At 60.4% G+C, this 16,322-nt stretch overlaps 2 protein-coding genes across 3 annotated transcripts; one reads left to right on the top strand and one right to left on the bottom strand.

Moving 5' to 3' along the window:
* Positions 1 to 2,131: 2,131 nt before the first annotated feature.
* On the bottom strand, positions 2,132 to 4,350 carry PLEKHJ1 (pleckstrin homology domain containing J1). Its single transcript, XM_040629766.1, is given in 6 exon segments — positions 2,132 to 2,688; positions 2,772 to 2,829; positions 2,831 to 2,912; positions 3,745 to 3,811; positions 4,060 to 4,127; positions 4,214 to 4,350. Coding segments are annotated over 6 exon segments (435 nt in total). The 5' UTR covers positions 4,308 to 4,350; the 3' UTR covers positions 2,132 to 2,622.
* Positions 4,351 to 4,485: 135 nt separating this feature from the next.
* SF3A2 (splicing factor 3a subunit 2) lies at positions 4,486 to 16,015 on the top strand. 2 transcript variants are annotated; one of them, XM_040629720.1, is made up of 9 exons: positions 4,486 to 4,623; positions 9,961 to 10,125; positions 11,328 to 11,399; positions 12,420 to 12,466; positions 12,939 to 13,048; positions 14,189 to 14,238; positions 14,319 to 14,459; positions 14,929 to 14,997; positions 15,109 to 16,015. In XM_040629720.1, the coding sequence occupies exons 2-9, from the start codon at positions 10,000 to 10,002 to the stop codon at positions 15,886 to 15,888; spliced, it is 1,395 nt and encodes a 464-aa protein (XP_040485654.1). In that variant the 5' UTR covers positions 4,486 to 4,623; positions 9,961 to 9,999; the 3' UTR covers positions 15,889 to 16,015. The 2 variants fall into 2 exon arrangements, with proteins under 2 accessions (XP_040485654.1, XP_040485653.1); XM_040629719.1 differs by lacking the exon at positions 4,486 to 4,623 and adding an exon at positions 4,734 to 4,881.
* Positions 16,016 to 16,322: the final 307 nt, after the last annotated feature.

Here is a 16,322-nt window from a genome sequence, read left to right as displayed (position 1 = left end):
GGGGGGGGGGCAGGTGGCCCGGGCAAAGCCAGGAGAGCTATTCCAGATGCTTCCACAGATTGCCAGCAGGGCTCTCCAGCCCCTCCAGTATAGTAGTCTGCCCAGTGTTGTGTATGTCTGTGGTCTTTAAAAGGGTGTGTCCAGAAGCCCCCAGCCCCCTGAAAGGGCCAACATCAGCCAAGGTCCTGGCAGGGGGACCTAGACCCCAGGACGGGTGCTCTAGGAAGGGCCAAGTTGAGTCGGTGCAGGCCGAGCCCTGTCCTCAGTGCTAGCACCCCCCAAGGAACACAGGGAACTTGCCTCTTTCCAAAGGTGGGCTGTGCATAGGGGTTTAGCCCATTGCTCAGTAGAGGCCCTGAGCTCCTGGCTGCCCAGGAGGGTCAGCGTGCTGGGCCGGCCCGGCCCTGCTTCCTGCTGATCCCCAGGGGCAGGTCCAGCTCTTAGGTGGGCGGGCAGAGGCCTTGAGGCCCTCAGGCCAGAGAGGGCCACTGCAGGACCCTTTTCTGCCAGCAGCCGCCTCCTCAAGGCAGACCAATCTGCGCGGGGTGGGTCTGGCCATTGGCTCCATTCTGGAAGTTGGCCGGAGCCCTGGTTTCCGCAGGCAGGGGCCTGCCAGAGCCCTGCTTTCCTGCGTGCCCTGGGGGTGACGCCCCTGGCCCAGAGCAATAGTTGAGGCAGAAGATGGTGCTCGTGATGGGTTCTTGAAATTGGCCCATCCTTCTGTAACTGGCTGCCCTGGCTCCCTCCCTCTGGGTTGGTGCTCCTGGCGCATGAAGGTGCTGTGCCCCACCCCTGTGAACCCCAAGCCGTGGCCCCCAGGACATGGCAGTGTTTGCTCGGCCTGAGAGGGTCCCCCCCCATGCCCCCGTGTCAGGCGCACAGGCCTCCCTAAAAAGCTACAGGGTGGACAGTGGAGAGGTCACAGCACGAGTCCCCAGTGTAGAACACAGCAACCCTGTCCACACACACATCACTTCAGGGAGGGCCCGCATGGTCACTCACGTGGGGCTTCCTGCTGACGTGCCATACGGAGTCTCCCAGCACAGATGCTCGTGTGCCGATGGGCACGACGGTGTCTAGGCGACAGCATGTCTGGAATCACCCCACAGTGGCCAGGCTGTCCCGGGCAGGAGGAGGGGAGGCAGTGTGTTGGTGCAGAGTGCCCCGGGGCTACCGCCGACCGCGGGCAACTTCAGGGAAGTCTGCTAGGCCGCAGGTGGCTCGGCTCAGGAAAACCTAACCGTGAACACGGCCCTCCCGGGGCAGCTCGCCGTCTCTTGCAGCTATGGACCGTGATTTACCCAAGGCTCACGTGCCCCTCTTTACCCGCCCGCCCGCGCTCATTCCCGCGGCCCAGCCACACTGGTTTGTGTCCCACGTCTCTCGACCTTGGTTTGTAACTCAGACGGGGCTTTGCTTTGTGTTTCTGGCAGACTGTGTCTCAGTTGGGGGTGCAGGCATGGCCTGTCCCTCCCTGGGCTGCTGGCTTGACCCTCCTTTCCTAAGAAAACCTCAGTGCACTCTGCGTTTCCATCTCTAGGCACTGTAATAAAATTTGTTTTCACTTGAACCTCGTCTGCTGGCAGTGTTTCTAATGATGCAGCAAGGGGGAGCCATGAGGGCCAGGGCTACGCTCACCATTCCCCAAGTGCGGAGGACAGGGACTCCCGCAGAAGCCTGGTAAGCTCCTTAAGGCAGTAAGGCAGCCACGTGACCATGGCAGCAAGCACCCTCCTCCGGGAGGCTCAGCCCCTCCCGTGCTTACACCTGATTAGGTCAGGCCCACCCCGGATGCCTCCTTTTTATTTTTTTTATTAAAAAGAATTGATTTAGGACTCTAACATTGGCAAAACCCTTTCCAAGGTCCTGTACTCAAGGGGAGGCCTAGGACCTTGGATCACAGGTCATCTTTGGGTTCAGTCACACCACCCTTCTGTTGTCCCTTGGAGCCTGTCAACACCCCAGTCCCAGGCTCCCTGCCTCTCCGTGGTCTGGTTCTAGGTCTCTGTACCTCTACTGGGGCAGCCCAGCCCTTACTCCTGGGCACTTAAACCTCCAAGCTGGGGAGGACTGCCGTCCCATGGAGGCCTGGGAGCCAGCCCCTCCCTGCATTCACTGCAGCACCATCCCCTGTGGAAAAGAGGTCCCTTTATTTGAATACAACAAGCACACTGGCCTTTGAGTGAAGGCTGCCCAGCTCCGCCCAGAGGCGTCTGGCCAGGGCCTGCCCCATCAGCAGGAGTAGAATTCACAGTGGCTCCAGGAGGCATGGCCTCCACGCCCTTCACAGCATTGTCTAGCTTTGTACATTCAGCCTGCACAGGGCAGGAGAGCTGCACCAGCCTCAGAAGCCGCCAGGCCACAGACGGATGTGCCCAAGGGGCTGGGCACAGCTTCTAGGAGTGGACACTCATCCCCCGGTAGCAGCATGGGGCACCAACAGGTGCCAGACCAGTCCGGGGGTAGGGGGGTGGGTTACTGGAGTGTTTCTCCAACCTGCCCCTGCCCACCCCCACCAATCTTGGGCTTTTGAAGTCCTTCAGGCAAGCACGTGCTGCAGCAAATCCAGGCTTGACCAGGAAAGCCAGGGCCTGGAGAGGGTAGGGAGGGCTTGTTCCAGACTCAGGCCTTCAAGCCACCCAGCTGGAACCTGGCCTCCTCAGATATGCCGAACTGCTCCAGGGGATCCTGTGTGGGTGAATGGGCAGCATGAGCCCAGGCCCCAGAGGCCCACACCCCTGGCTCCACCCCCCCCCATGCCCTCTGTGCACCTTGCCAGTCATCTTCTGGATCTCATTCCTGTAGAATATGAGGCTTCTCCGCATGAANACGCAGAGCCCCCATCCACTCCTGACATTGCTCCTCACTGCAGCATTCAAAGTGGTACTTCCTCTCCGGGTCCTCCAGGAAGCCTGCAGAGGGAGCAGCCCCCCCGGTCTGTTCTCACTCACTGCCCCCCCGCAAAGCCCACCACAGGCCTCAGCTACCTGTTGCCTCTGGCCAAAACTGTCCCTTCCTCTAGTCTAAGCCCAGACTCCTCTCTTCCTACCAGCTGAGCTGTGGATTGAACTGTGTCCTCAAAATGGTATATTCAAGTCCTAAGCCCTAGAACCTGAAAATATGGCCCTATCTGGATACAGGAGCGTTGCAAGTGTAATAATAGGAGATGAACCCAGCTGGAAGAAGGTGGCCACCAAACCCAATCCCACTCGTGTCCTTATAGAAAGGAAGATGTGCACACAAACACGGCGAGGGTGAGCCACGCGGACATGGAAACTGCAGGAATGATTCTACAAAGGGCAAGAGCGCCTGGCCCTGCTGGCGACCCCCAGGAGCCAGATCGCCTGGGAAAGTTTCCCCTGGCAAGGAAGCACCCCTGCAGACACCCTGTTGTCGGACTTCTGCCCTCCTGGACTGGAAGAGTACGCGTTTCTCTCGTTTATGCGCACACCAGAAAACCAGCACAGACTCCAGCAGCCTCTGCGGACTCGACGCTCTCAAGACGACCCCAGAGGGTCCTCCGCAGCGCCCAGAACCGGGCCGGGCACCGAACGACGCAGTGCTCCCCAACACGAGAGAAAGTCCTAGCGGATCTGCGGCGCAGCTAGGAAGTGGTTGCGCCCGAGGGGGGCGGGGGGAAGAGCCCGGCTCGCCCTCCCGCCGCCCGGGGCAGTGGACTTTACCTCCGCGCACACAGACGCGGCGGCGGGGACCGGGAGGGGCAGGGCGGGGCCCAGCACTCACTGATGGAGAAGCCGCTGGGCTCCTCCTGGGTGACTCTGCAGCGCTCCAGCAGCAGGGCTCCGACAGGCTGCGGGCAGAGAGGCGCGAGGGGGCCGGTGAGGGCGGGCCTCCGCGGGGACTCCGGCCCCCAACTCGGCCCCGCGCCCCCAACCCGCCCCGCTCCCCGCCGGGTCACCGACCCGACCCCCGCCCGGCCCCGCCCCTGCCGGGCCAAAGCCCTGGCTTCCGACGCGCCCCCGCCGGGCCACGGCCCCTCCCGCCGCCGGGCCCCCGACACCCCCCCGGCCCCGCCCCCCACCGGGCCCGTCGGCCTACCTCGGCCTCGTCCGTCCGAAAATAGAAGAGGAAGTTGACCACCAGTTTCACCAGCCGCCGCTTCAGCACTGCGGGCACAGGGCGGGCTCACACGGGCTCGGCGGCCGCCCACCCCCACCCACCCGCCCGGCCCGCCTGGCCCCGGCCCGCTCACCGCTGCCTTTCTTGGGGCCCCGCATGCCCAGCTCGGCCGCCAGCTCAGCCGGCTGCCGGGACAGCGCCTGCAGCTCCTTCTCGTTGTAGCGCATGGCGCTGCCAGGACCCCAAACGCGAAGAGCTGACCGCGCCCTCCCGGCCGCCGTCCCCAATCGCGCCAAAAAAGTCGCACAGCGCCGTCCCGGAAGCACCACCGCAGCCACTGCGCTTGCGCGCTTCCAAACCACACATCCCGTGGATGGCCGGCGCGCGGCGATAAGCGAAGCCCGCGTGGGGCGCACGCGATACAAGACGACACAGACGATCGTTATAGATAATTGTGCAATAAGCTGGATCGGGGTGGGAACAGAGTAAGGTACCCTCACGATCGGTGGCGCCCTTTACCGACGAGTGAAAGCTGGGCCTCCGGTGAGAACTGACCCCGCGCGAGTTAGGCGTTGAGAGCCTGGTGCGCATGCGCACTTCAAGTGCCGGCCCTTACTCTCAGCCCCGCCCCCATTCCTCGCGCCTGCGGAGCTTTTGGTCTTCCTCGCCGGGCAGAGCGGGCATACGCACACGGGAGGCCGTTTCCCCTCCCCCCCTTTGACCCCGGAAGTGCTTCCCTAGCACCCGAAGCGCGTGCGCATAACGTATTCGTGGCGGGCGCGGAGTGAGGAGCTGCGCGGGGTGAGGAGGGGCGCGGGCTGAGGGCGGCGGCCCCGGGGCCCTGGCGGCCCCTGACCGCAGCGGACGTGGGCGGCGGGGGGCGCGGGGTGAGGACCGGGCGGCTTTTGAATTCGTGGCGCCCACGGGCCCGAGCTCCTGGGCCGCGCTCCGGGCGGGCCGGGCGAGTCCCGCCTCCTCGGACGTCTGGCCGGCGGCCGGCGGGGTCGGGTCGGGGTCGCGGCGCGCGGAAGCCGCGGTGCCAGCCACTGTGGGGTCCCTGGCTGTGGGCCACCCGAGGAGGGCGTGGGGAAGGCCCGGGCCGGGGTGCTTCGCCCCGCTCCCCCCTCCCCTCTGTTCTCGGAGCTGGCCCTGGCTTGTCCCCGGCGGGGTCTGCGCCGGTGTTAGCAACACCGTCGGAGTTGAGCGTGCGCTGTTCTTCCGCTGCGCTTCTCTGCCCCGAAGCTAAGGTCTTCGTTTTTCCTATTAGCCTGGTTTTCTTGGCCCGGTAGTGATTTTCTCCCTCGAAGCTCTCAACATATTACTCTCTTACCCATTGTATTTCTCCGTGGCTTTAAACAAACTCATGGCTTCCTCGTCCTCTCCCCGTCCACCCCTACCACCACCACAGAAACGCCCCCTCAGAGGCCGGCACACCTGCCCCAGTCTGCACCGGTTGCTGGCAGGGCATCCGAGCAGTTGTCTCGAACTTTCTGTGCGTGTCCCCCGAGTCCGCTTCTGTTCTCATCTGGCCGTGTGTTCCTTTTCCATGGTCGTCTCGGGATGCATCCCGGGGTGGCTTTTGAAGGCATCGATTGACTGATTGAGTTTGAGCCCTGGCACGACCAGAAGTTAGGGTAAAGAATCCATCTTGAAACCGGGAGAAGGTTGCTCACCGCTTGTTCAGTGCTCTTCCGAAAAGCCGGTTCCTCTCCTGGTTTCCCGCCTTTTTTTCTCTGGTCTTTTTCTTTCTTTGTTAGAAACTAAAGGTTTTCTGGGTGCGGTAAGCTTTCCTGATTGTCTTTATTGACAGGCTTTTTGCGTGTTTCTATGGGAGCAAGGAGATTCTCTCAGCCCTGGTTTATTGCCCTTTGGGAATGCTGTCATATTTCTGTGATGATACTTGCTCTGAAATTTTACCTAGGTTTTGTGCTGCCTTTTATTTTTTCCCTTTTTGTTCTCCTTTCTAAAAGATGTAACTTGGACTTCCAAGCTCTCAAATTCAGCTTTTTGTTTGGATCGTTCTATCTTTACTTCACGGAGGTTTTTTTGTTCTGGTTTTAACTCACCTTGTTAACTTTGGGTGTGTTGTTCTGCTTTTGTGGTGTCATAATTTGCCTGGTGTTTAAGGAGGACACTAATGTCGCTGGGGGGGAGGGGGTTGGTATGTGGAATTCTTCGTGTCTGTGTGTGTTTGAGTTCCCAGCTTCTCACCTAGTGAGCCTCACTGCCCAGCGACCCTGGGAAGACACTGGTGTTTTCTTTGGGGGCATGGGGGACCCCAGCTGTCAGGGTCTGAGAATACCGTCTCTGGCGCTCTTGCTGTGCCCCTGGGCTGGGCTGTGGGCCTCCAGCTGGACCTTCTGGGCAAGGTGTGGGGGAAGGGCAGGTTTTGATGGAATTCCCTCTTTCAGCCGTCATTCCGCTCCCCCACTCTCCAACTCTCTCCCACTGTCCCTGCACCTGTAAGTGAAGTGGCCCTCCATTCCGGTTCTCGTGAGAGTAAAACTGCAGCCTGCCAAGCAGCTGGTCAGGGCCCCTGGGCCCTCCTGGAGGATAGGGATGTTGTGTGCAGTGGGCCACGAGTAACTGGCAGTTTGGGTCTCTGGTACTTACTGGTATCCCTCTGACTTGGTGACCAGTTCAGCGTTTGAGTTCAGTCTCCCTGAGCCCATCACTCTGTCCGCGGGCCCTTTTTGTGACGCCCCTGGTGCCTGTTCTCCAGGCTGCCGCCAGCATTCGAGGGGCTTATCCCGCTGTTTAAGAAGGAACTGGGCTCTGGGGCGCCTGGGTGGCGCAGCGGTTAAGCGTCTGCCTTCGGCTCAGGGCGTAATCCCTGCGTTATGGGATCGAGCCCCACATCAGGCTCCTCTGCTGGGAGCCTGCTTCTTCCTCTCCCACTCCCCCTGCTTGTGTTCCCTCTCTCGCTGGCTGTCTCTCTCTGTGTCAAATAAATAAATAAATAAAGATCTTAAAAAAAAAAAAAAAAAAAAAGAAGAAGAAGGCAAAGATGTTGACAAAGCCGAGTTCCCACCACCTTGGTGAGGAGCCCAGTTCCTTCTTTTTTTTTTTTTTTAAGATTTTATTTATTTATTTATTTGACACAGAGAGAGACAGCCAGCGAGAGAGGGAACACAAGCAGGGGGAGTGGGAGAGGAAGAAGCAGGCTCCCAGCAGAAGAGCCTGATGTGGGGCTCGATCCCATAACGCCGGGATCAGGCCCTGAGCCGAAGACAGACGCTTAAGCGCTGTGCCACCCATGCGCCCCCACATCTTTGCCTTCTGAGTCGCTCTTGTAGCTTTTACCTCTGCCGAGTCACTGTGGGGTGTCCTGGAGGTGTCACCGGTACAACATGTGACAGGAAGTGAGGGCACATCTCTGTCCTGGCCCCTGGAGCTGTCAGTGCCTGCTTCACAGGGAGCACGTAGGTCCCCCCTGAGCCCCAGCCGAACTGGAGAGCACACGCTGCCTTTGTTTTCTTTTTGGGAACAGCCTCCCTGATCTGAGTGAGGTGGCATCCCACTGTGGTTTCGCTAGTGACGCTGAGCAGGCCTTCATCCACCCGTTGGTTGACTGCTGACTTGATCAGAGCACACTCCCACCCTCAAAAGCACCCAGTTTTTGTTGTTCAGGTGAATGCCCTCCTGTAACAGCCTTGAGAAGTGGGTGTTATCTCTCCACAGAGGCCTGTAAGTCACTCAGGAGCTGTGGGAAAGAGACCTCCCATGCCCCTGACCCCTGCTGCGGATCCGTGCTGCCAGGGGAGGCCAGAGGGCCGGGAGTGTCCCTCCTCTTCCCCCGTGGGAGGTTCTGTCACTTCACCCAGAAATCTTGGGTCTCCTGCAGGGCAAGTCAGGTGCTCCACCAGCAGGCGCAGGCAGTGCTCCCTAAGGAGCCTGTGGCCAGGTCTGCCATCGGGAAGCACAGCACTCTGGGCAGACTGCGGCCACAGGCCTCCGTGCGTGTTGGGGTGCAGTTCTCCCTGGTCTTGCGGAAGAAGGTGCAGGTGGCGCCCCGGTGTTCCTGGTCAGGGCTGTCCGGGTAGTGTAGTCTCCTTTTGTCAGGACGAAACGTTCTCTTTCGCAGAGCGCTTGCCATGGTTGCTGGTGCTGGTCTCTCAGGCTTGGCAGCTCTGGGTGGACTCGGGTAATAAAAAGTCAGACCCTGTGACAGGTACAAGTTCCTGGTTCAGCACCCATCTGGGAGGTCACTTTCCTGGTTCCCAGGTATGAGGTCTTTGTATGCTCGTCCAGGGAATAAGAACGGGGCCAAAGAGAGGTCTAGATTCCTAGAGTAAGGGGCGACTCCCAGTCACGCTGCAGGTCCACGCAGAGCGGGGCTGCACCCGATGTGTTCCTCTCCTGTGGCCGCTGTGGCCAATCACCACAAAGTCAGTGGTTTAAATGGTACAGGGTTATTACCGTGCAGTTCTGGAGGTCAGAAGTATAAAATGGGGGCGCCTGGCTGGCTCAGTCAGCTAAGTGTTCGACTCTTGATTTCAGCTCAGGTCGTGTTCTCAGGGTTGTGAGATCCAGCCCTGCATCGGGCTTTGCATTCAGTGCAGAGTCTGTTTGAGATTCCACCCCCACCCCATCCCTTCGCTTCTTCTGTTTTTTCTTTAAAATAAGTAGATCATTAAACCATTTTTTTTAAAAGATTTTATTTATTTATGTGACAGCCAGCGATAGAGGGAACACAGCAGGGGAGTGGGAGAGGAAGAAGCAGGCTCCCAGCCGAGGGGCCCGATGTGGGACTCGATCCCGGAACGCCGGGATCACGCCCTGAGCCGAAGGCAGACGCTTAACGACTGCGCTACCCAGGCGCTCCTTTTTCTAAGTATAAAATGGAGAGTTGTGTTCCCCTGGGACCCCAGTAAGACCTGGCTTCTGCCTTTTCCTGCTTCTGGGGGCACCAGATCCCTGGCCCACGGCACCTCCTCCATCTTTACCTCCAGCACCTCCATCCTCACCTCTGCCCGTCTCTAGGACTCCCTCCCTCTGCCTCCCTCTCGTGAGGACCTCGTGAGGACACTGGGCCCCCTGGGAACCCAAGCTCACCCCCACCTTGGGGGGTCTTGACTTGCCTGCCCCTGCCAGGTCCTTTTTGCCATTTATGGTTCCATATTCTTGGGTTTCAAGGATTAGAATGGGGACGTCTTTGTGGGGTCATATTCACTCCTGGGCCCCATTCCTGTGAGCTCATCTCTACAGAGACAAGATATGGTGGGTTTAAGCCAGGGGCCTGGGGCTGACACTGACCAAGTCAAGAGGGAGAGTGTACGGGGCCGGAGGGAGGTGCGTGGAGGTTGGGTCTGAGCACGTGGGAAGCACAGTAGTAGGTAATGGAACCAGGCTATTTAGGGTTCAGGGAACCGTCCTTGGCCACAGAGAGGTCTTGAATCTCTCTTGAGTATTAGGCAAAAGATGCAGGTAGGTAGATGGATGGATAGACGTCTTTCTTGCCTTCAGCAGACTTACAGCTGAGTCACAGAGTAGAATTTAGCTTGGGAGAATGGAGTGTAGACAAGCAGAAAGAATTCAGAGGAGTGCACACTGTGTACTTAGGCAGTCCAGGAAAGCTTCCTGAAGGAGGTGAGACTTGTTGGTGAGAGAACTGGGCCACCTCTTCCCCGTTGCCGTTTTGGGTCTGTGAGCTTTTACACTTCTCGGGCTGCAGTTTCCAGTTCTCCCCCACAGTCATTCACAGACGCCCCACTTGTCCTTGTTCATCCTTATTCCTGGTTTGTGTGTCCTTGGGCCACCGTGGGCCCTTAGTCTCCTGGAAGATAGGCAGGGAAGAGGAGGCTGAGAAAGGGGGTCTTGGCCTGCCCTGTCCGCCAGGCGGTGTCCTGTGCTCTCACAGCTTCCCCTTTGGCCCTGCAGGTCCCTCTACCCGTCTGGTAAAGCCCCAACGCCCTCACCATGGACTTCCAGCATCGCCCCGGGGGTAAGACCGGGAGTGGAGGCGTGGCCTCCTCCTCGGAGAGCAACCGAGACCGCAGGGAGCGCCTCCGGCAGCTGGCCCTGGAGACCATCGACATCAACAAGGTTGGTTGAACTGCGGGCCAGCAGGTCCCTCCCATCTCGTGGCCCCTCCCTCTCCCTTCTGTCCACGGAGCCGAGTTCAGTATACGCTGCACCTGGTGCCCTTGGCCTTGGGGTCCTGGTCTGTAGTCGAGGGAACTTGATTTAGAGCAGCTCCTGCTGTCTACTCCAGAGACCACCTGCTGTTCAAAGAGGCCTTTTATTGCACAAAGTTTTTGGTTTTGTTGGATTTACCAGAGATGTAGAGAATTATCAGTGGCGAGGGCCCTGACAGCATCATGTGAGTTGATATCCGCTGTAAGCAGCAGAGGGCAACATTTCTTTTGGGTCTGCGCAGCTGTAGGTAGACCAGAGTCTCACTGTTGGCACTTCAGACGTTTAGGGCCAGAACATTCTGGGCAGCATCTCTGGGTCTCAGCCACTCAGTGCTAGGAGCATCCCAGTTGTGAGGACTACAGATGTGCCCAGACATCACCCAGTGTTGCCTGGGGACAGTCGCCCTGGGCGGGACCCCCAGCGGTCAGTGTGTGGTTCTGCTTAGACTTTGAACCCCTGACATGTGTTGAGCCCTCACCTCTGAGATTAGTTCTGTTACCTTCCTCTCGAGGAAACAAGGCAAGACTGTCATTGCCAAAGATGGCTTGGCCACCGGGCAGTGCAGTTAGGGTTTGAACCCCAGCTGGTGTGCTCTATGCTTGGGGTCAGAAGCGCTTACCCTGTGGCCTTTGTTTATGGAAAGTCACCTGTCTGGCCTGGGAACCCCGCACGCAGAGACAGGGACCTCCGTGGGCCTTTGTTACAGCCCGTTCACTGCTGTTCTTCTAGCACCTGGCTTGTGCGCTGGTGTTTGGCGCGGCGGCGTGGTTGGTAACAGATCCCTGTCCTGGCCCGGGAGGTGGGCGCCCAGCAGTGCTGTTTTGGCTTTGCTGCCGTCTAGGCCCAGAACTGCTTCAGAAGTGGGGACAGCACCAGCATTGTTGGCCCCCACCCCTGCCAGGTTGCCTGGGTCCGTCAGCAGGCCCTGCAGGGCCCTGGCCGCCCCAGTCTTGTGTCCTCGGAACAGCTGCCCAGGAGGAAAGCAGCGACCCTCTCTGCCAGTTGAGGGAGGGCTGTGCTGCTTAGATGAAGAGAGAGCCTTGGCTCCTCACGGCGGGCAGGGACCATGGGGTGTGGCTGCGGCTAACGGGGTGTGTCTCCCTGCACAGGACCCGTACTTCATGAAAAACCATCTGGGCTCCTACGAGTGCAAGCTGTGTCTGACCCTGCACAACAATGAGGTGCGTTCTCCGCGCTGGGCAGGGCTCTGCTGCTCCGCCACCACCGGCGTGGTGCAGATGCCGCCAGCCCGTCCCTGCTCCGGCAGGGCTCGCCGTTCCCATCCCTGTGCCATCGCGCTCTCCCTGTTAATTCTGGGACGTCATTCAGAGTGTGGCCGGGGGCGGCGGGGCTCAGGTCTGCTCGCTCACCAGCCTGCGCCCCAGAGCCTGCCGCCGCCGCAGTGGGTGTATGGGGCTCCCTCCAGCCCGCTTCTCCTGAACACCGTCAGTGCCAATCCCACGTGAACGCATGCCTGCAGGCATGGGGCAGGCACGATCCGGACGTTCTAGGTCCAGGTTTTGAGATCTCGTTGATGTGGCTTTAGGTTATTTCTTTCAACGACCCTAAGATCGTCCCAGCGATGGTCTAATGAGTGCTCATGTGGTCCTGATTCAGTAACAAATACATTTTGTTTGTCCTTTTCCACGCTATCAAAGGCCTGGTGGTTTTTCGGTTTGTGCACAAGTAGTGCTGAGTTGGCCAGTCTCGTATGTCAGGGTCTGTCCCCTTAGCGCTGCTGGCATCAGAGCCGGGCCATTCTCCGGGGGCTGCTGAGCAGCGTCCCCTAGTCGTGACGACCACAGACATGCCCAGACGTGGCCCAGTGTCCCTCTGCTGGTCCAGAAAAACGTAAAGTTTATCTTGCTCTCTGGGGAGAGGTCCCCTGGGCTGTGGTCAGAACGGACGCACAGGGTCACAGGGCACGTTCACTTGGGGGTCCACCGGCTGGTGCCACGTGGTCTCCACCGTCCAGCCAGGTCAGCTAAGCTCCCCGCCATGGCAGGCACTGAGACGTGCCGTGTCCCACACGCCATGACCACTAAGACTTTCTCTTAGGCTGTGTGTGCGTTTCGTTGCACTTTGTGTAAACCCCCTGGACCTTGTTCATCCTCCGGTGGCCTGGTGGACGGGCTGGTTCTGCCTCTTGGCCCGCCCCCACCACCTTGTCTTGAGTCGTCTGTGTGCTTTTCCCACTGCAGGGGAGCTACCTGGCACATACGCAAGGGAAGAAGCATCAGACCAACTTGTGAGTACCTCAGGCCCCTTCCAGTGCCCAGGCCTCCGAGGTAGACGAGGCGTCACTTGCGTCCGTCGGTGTGAGGTGGTCTCGAGCCAGCCCAGCCGTGCGTGCCTTGGGGCTGAGTAGAGGGTGGATGCCAGGGGAGGTGGGAGGTGCTCTTTCCGCGGCGATTAAGCTAACTGATCTTGCTTGAGCGTGAGGCTTCTGGGACACGAGAGGAAAAAGGTTAGGGTTCACAGAAGACTCCCTAGTAAGGGGCAGCAGGAAACATGACAAGAAGAGAGGGGTGTCCTGAGCTTGTCTCATCCCCACTTCATGCAAACCCCAGGACCCCTAGCCAACCCCCCCCCCCCATACCCCTGGCCTCTCAGACAAACTCCAAGGTCAGTGTGGGGGTTGGACAACTCCCAGCACCTGGGCTTGTGGCCTTGGCAGCCTGTGTGGAGGGGCCACAGCGCCGTATGCATCCCGCCTGCAGGGCCCGGCGAGCCGCCAAGGAGGCCAAGGAGGCCCCCGCCCAGCCGGCGCCAGAAAAGGTCAAGGTGGAGGTGAAGAAGTTTGTGAAGATTGGCCGCCCTGGCTACAAAGGTAGTTCTGTCTGGGAGTGTGGTCTGTCCTGAGCCTGAATGAGCCCTTTGCCCCCGACCCCCAGCCCCCGTCCTTGAGCCCCATGGAGACTATTGTTCTCTGGCCTTTGAAGCAGGGGCCCTCCCTCGCCCACACCTCTCCTGGTGGTCCATCAGAAGGATCGGGCTGGGATGGGCCCCCCAGCCTGGTCCACTAGTGGCCCTGGGCCCCACCTTTCATGTGAACTTCCCCAAACCACCAAATCACAGTGTCAGGGCTTCCCTTGCACCCTTTGTGCCTTATCCCGGTGTTTGGGGAGCTAGCGATAGTTTACAGTCCTTGTGAGGATGAGTGGCCATGGGGGAGGGGCCCGTGAGTCCCTTTCCTTTGACCTTGGGGAGGAGGAGGGGGAAGGTCCGTTAAGAAACCACTTGCTCAGTGGAACCACTGGGCAGAGAGGAGGGTTTCTGGATCACCTGCCAGAAAGTTGGTTAAGTGGCTCAATTAGAATGTAGAGAACTGTGTTCCTGGGAGTTAGAAAGGAAGAAAAAGCTATCAGACAGATGTGCTAAATAAAAGTAGAGAAACCATGTGGGTGACTGGCATTCAGGCAGGACACAGTAGTGCAAAGGCCCTGGGCCAGGTCTGCATCATAAGCTAGGGCTGGGATGACAGGATCCTTGTGGGGAGGCTACCAAAAGTCTTTTGGCCGTAATCGGGCATCTGGTGTGTCTCCTGAGTAAAGCAGGGGGACGCTTGAGGGCTTAAGGGGGAGTGCGGCATGCCTCGGAGCTGTATGGAGAGCAGCCTGGAAGTGGGGGCACAGCCTCTGGAGGCTTGGCGGCAGACCTCTCATGCGAAGGGCACCCTCCCAGTCACCGGGGTACAGACCTCCCTTGCCTTACGTACACAGCGTGCCCAGTCCGGAGCTCCTGCACGGTGCGGCCCCGGGCCTCCAGGTGAGGGCAACAGTGCCCACTCCTGCCCGCGCCCCTACCTGTTATCTCAGGCAGGGACTCTCCTGGCCCTGGGTGGCAGCCACCTGAGTACAGGTCCCCTGGGGTCCCGTCCTCCCATTTGTGGGTGGCATTAGCCACACCCGTGGCCCTTAGCCTCAGGGAGGACAAGTTGGCCTGAACTAGAGACCCTCGTGTGTTGCAGTGACCAAGCAGAGGGACACCGAGATGGGCCAGCAGAGCCTCCTCTTCCAGGTAAGCTGGGGCCTGGCACCCGACCGTGAGGGCGGGCGGTCCTTCGAAAGGCAGCGCTGCCACCGGCTTTGTCCCCGCAGATTGACTACCCTGAGATCGCCGAGGGCATCATGCCCCGCCATCGCTTCATGTCTGCCTATGAGCAGAGGATCGAGCCTCCGGACCGGCGTTGGCAGTACCTGCTGATGGCTGCCGAGCCCTACGAGACCATCGCCTTCAAGGTAGTGCCCACGGGGTCCCCAGATGCACCACGCTGTGCTGAGCGGCCAGTTGCTGGCCCTCCGGCCTGCTCCACAGGCGTGCCATCAGTGGGTCCTTGCCTCTGGAAGGCTGGGAAAGGACGTGAGGGTTGGGGGCTGGGCGTCCTGAGGTCGGGTGCCCTTAGCCATAAGAGGCCCTCGTGGCCAGGCTGTTCAGGGATCCCATAGCCTCGTCCTGCTCCTCCGTCTCGTCCTGGGCCCGCACGGATGAGAGCACAAATCACAGCTTCCACCAGGGGGCAGGGTTGCTAAGGAGCGGGGCTTGTCTGCTACCCCAGAACTGAATGGTGTCCCCCTGCTGGGCCTTTGCTGGGCCAAAGGGCAGTCACCTGCCTGGGAGGCTGGCACCTCGCACTCCATTGAGCTTCCTGCCCGGACGTGAGGGCCGTGGTGGTCCTAAAGGCCCCCGTCTGCCCCCCTCCCCACGCAGGTGCCAAGCAGGGAGATCGATAAGGCTGAAGGCAAGTTTTGGACTCACTGGAATCGGGAAACCAAGCAGGTAGGTCGGTCTGGCTGCAGGCTGTTCTGGGGCCTTCGATGGGTGCCTTGGCTGGCCTGTCCCTTCCCCCAGGGCCCCAAAGGCCCCACTCAGCCTCTTCTATTTCTCCAGTTTTTCCTGCAGTTCCACTTCAAGATGGAGAAGCCACCAGCCCCACCGAGCCTCCCTGCTGGGCCTCCTGGGGTGAAGAGACCCCCACCCCCCCTGATGAATGGTTTGCCCCCCCGGCCACCTCTGCCGGAGTCTTTGCCCCCACCACCTCCGGGAGGCCTGCCTCTGCCACCCATGCCGCCCAGTGGGCCTGCACCCTCAGGGCCACCGGGCCCTCCCCAGCTGCCCCCACCAGCTCCTGGGGTCCACCCCCCAGCACCAGGGGTCCACCCCCCAACATCTGGGGTCCATCCCCCAGCACCAGGAGTCCATCCCCCAGCTCCCGGGGTTCACCCCCCAGCACCAGTGGTCCACCCACCAACATCTGGGGTCCACCCACCAGCTCCGGGTGTCCACCCTCCAGCCCCAGGGGTCCACCCCCCTGCCCCGGGCGTCCATCCTCCCCCATCTGCTGGGGTTCACCCCCAGGCCCCAGGGGTACATCCCCCAGCTCCCGCGGTTCACCCCCAGGCCCCAGGGGTCCACCCAGCAGCTCCTGGGGTCCATCCACCGGCCCCAGGGATCCATCCCCAGGCTCCTGGGGTCCACCCCCCACCTCCTGGGGTCCACCCATCGGCTCCTGGGGTCCATCCTCCAGCTCCTGGGGTCCACCCCCAGCCTCCTGTAGTTCACCCCTCAAATCCTGGGGTGCATCCCCCAACTCCCATGCCCCCGATGCTGAGGCCCCCACTGCCCTCCGAAGGTCCTGGGAACATTCCACCCCCTCCCCCAGCCAACTGAAAAGTGGCCCCTTCTCTAGGCAAGTCTGCTGTTGTGTTTTCTTGTATGTTTCCCTTCAGATCTGAGTTTGGTGTGTTTGTCCGGGGCTGTTTTGTGTCCCCGGTGCTCATTAAACGCCTCCCCAACACCTGGGCTGAGCTGCTGTGTTGGTGGCTGGGGGGCGATGGGGCAGAGGTGTGGGGGCACCCACTCTCTGTTGACGAACACCTGCAGTGTCCCCCCACTGCACCCAGGGGCTGCTCGGGTGGGGCGTTGGTGTCCGTGTGCCCTGCAGGACGCTGGTGGGTGAGGACAGGCCCAGCCAGCCAGCAGTGGGTCTGGGATCTCCTTCATGAGGAGGGCAGAGCTGCGGCTGCTCGCTCTTGGGGACAGTGCGGGGGAGCATTTGGGGAGCCCCAGCTGAGTTGGGGGACTGCCTGGGCCCACCCCCCCCC

Source organism: Ursus maritimus, unplaced genomic scaffold (genome assembly GCF_017311325.1).
Source record: "Ursus maritimus isolate PB19 unplaced genomic scaffold, ASM1731132v1 scaffold_14, whole genome shotgun sequence".
In the NCBI taxonomy this organism is placed as follows: domain Eukaryota; kingdom Metazoa; phylum Chordata; class Mammalia; order Carnivora; family Ursidae; genus Ursus; species Ursus maritimus.
This window is presented reverse-complemented; position numbering and strand designations above follow the sequence as displayed.

Excerpts from the sequence above, each read along its gene's own strand:
- SF3A2 (XM_040629720.1), top strand. The coding sequence starts at position 10,000 with ATGGACTTCCAGCATCGCCCCGGGGGTAAGACCGGGAGTGGAGGCGTG. Across the intron at positions 14,239-14,318 it reads AGCAGAGCCTCCTCTTCCAG|ATTGACTACCCTGAGATCGC; the intron begins GTAAGCTGGGGC and ends TTGTCCCCGCAG. Across the intron at positions 14,998-15,108 it reads GGAATCGGGAAACCAAGCAG|TTTTTCCTGCAGTTCCACTT; the intron begins GTAGGTCGGTCT and ends CTATTTCTCCAG.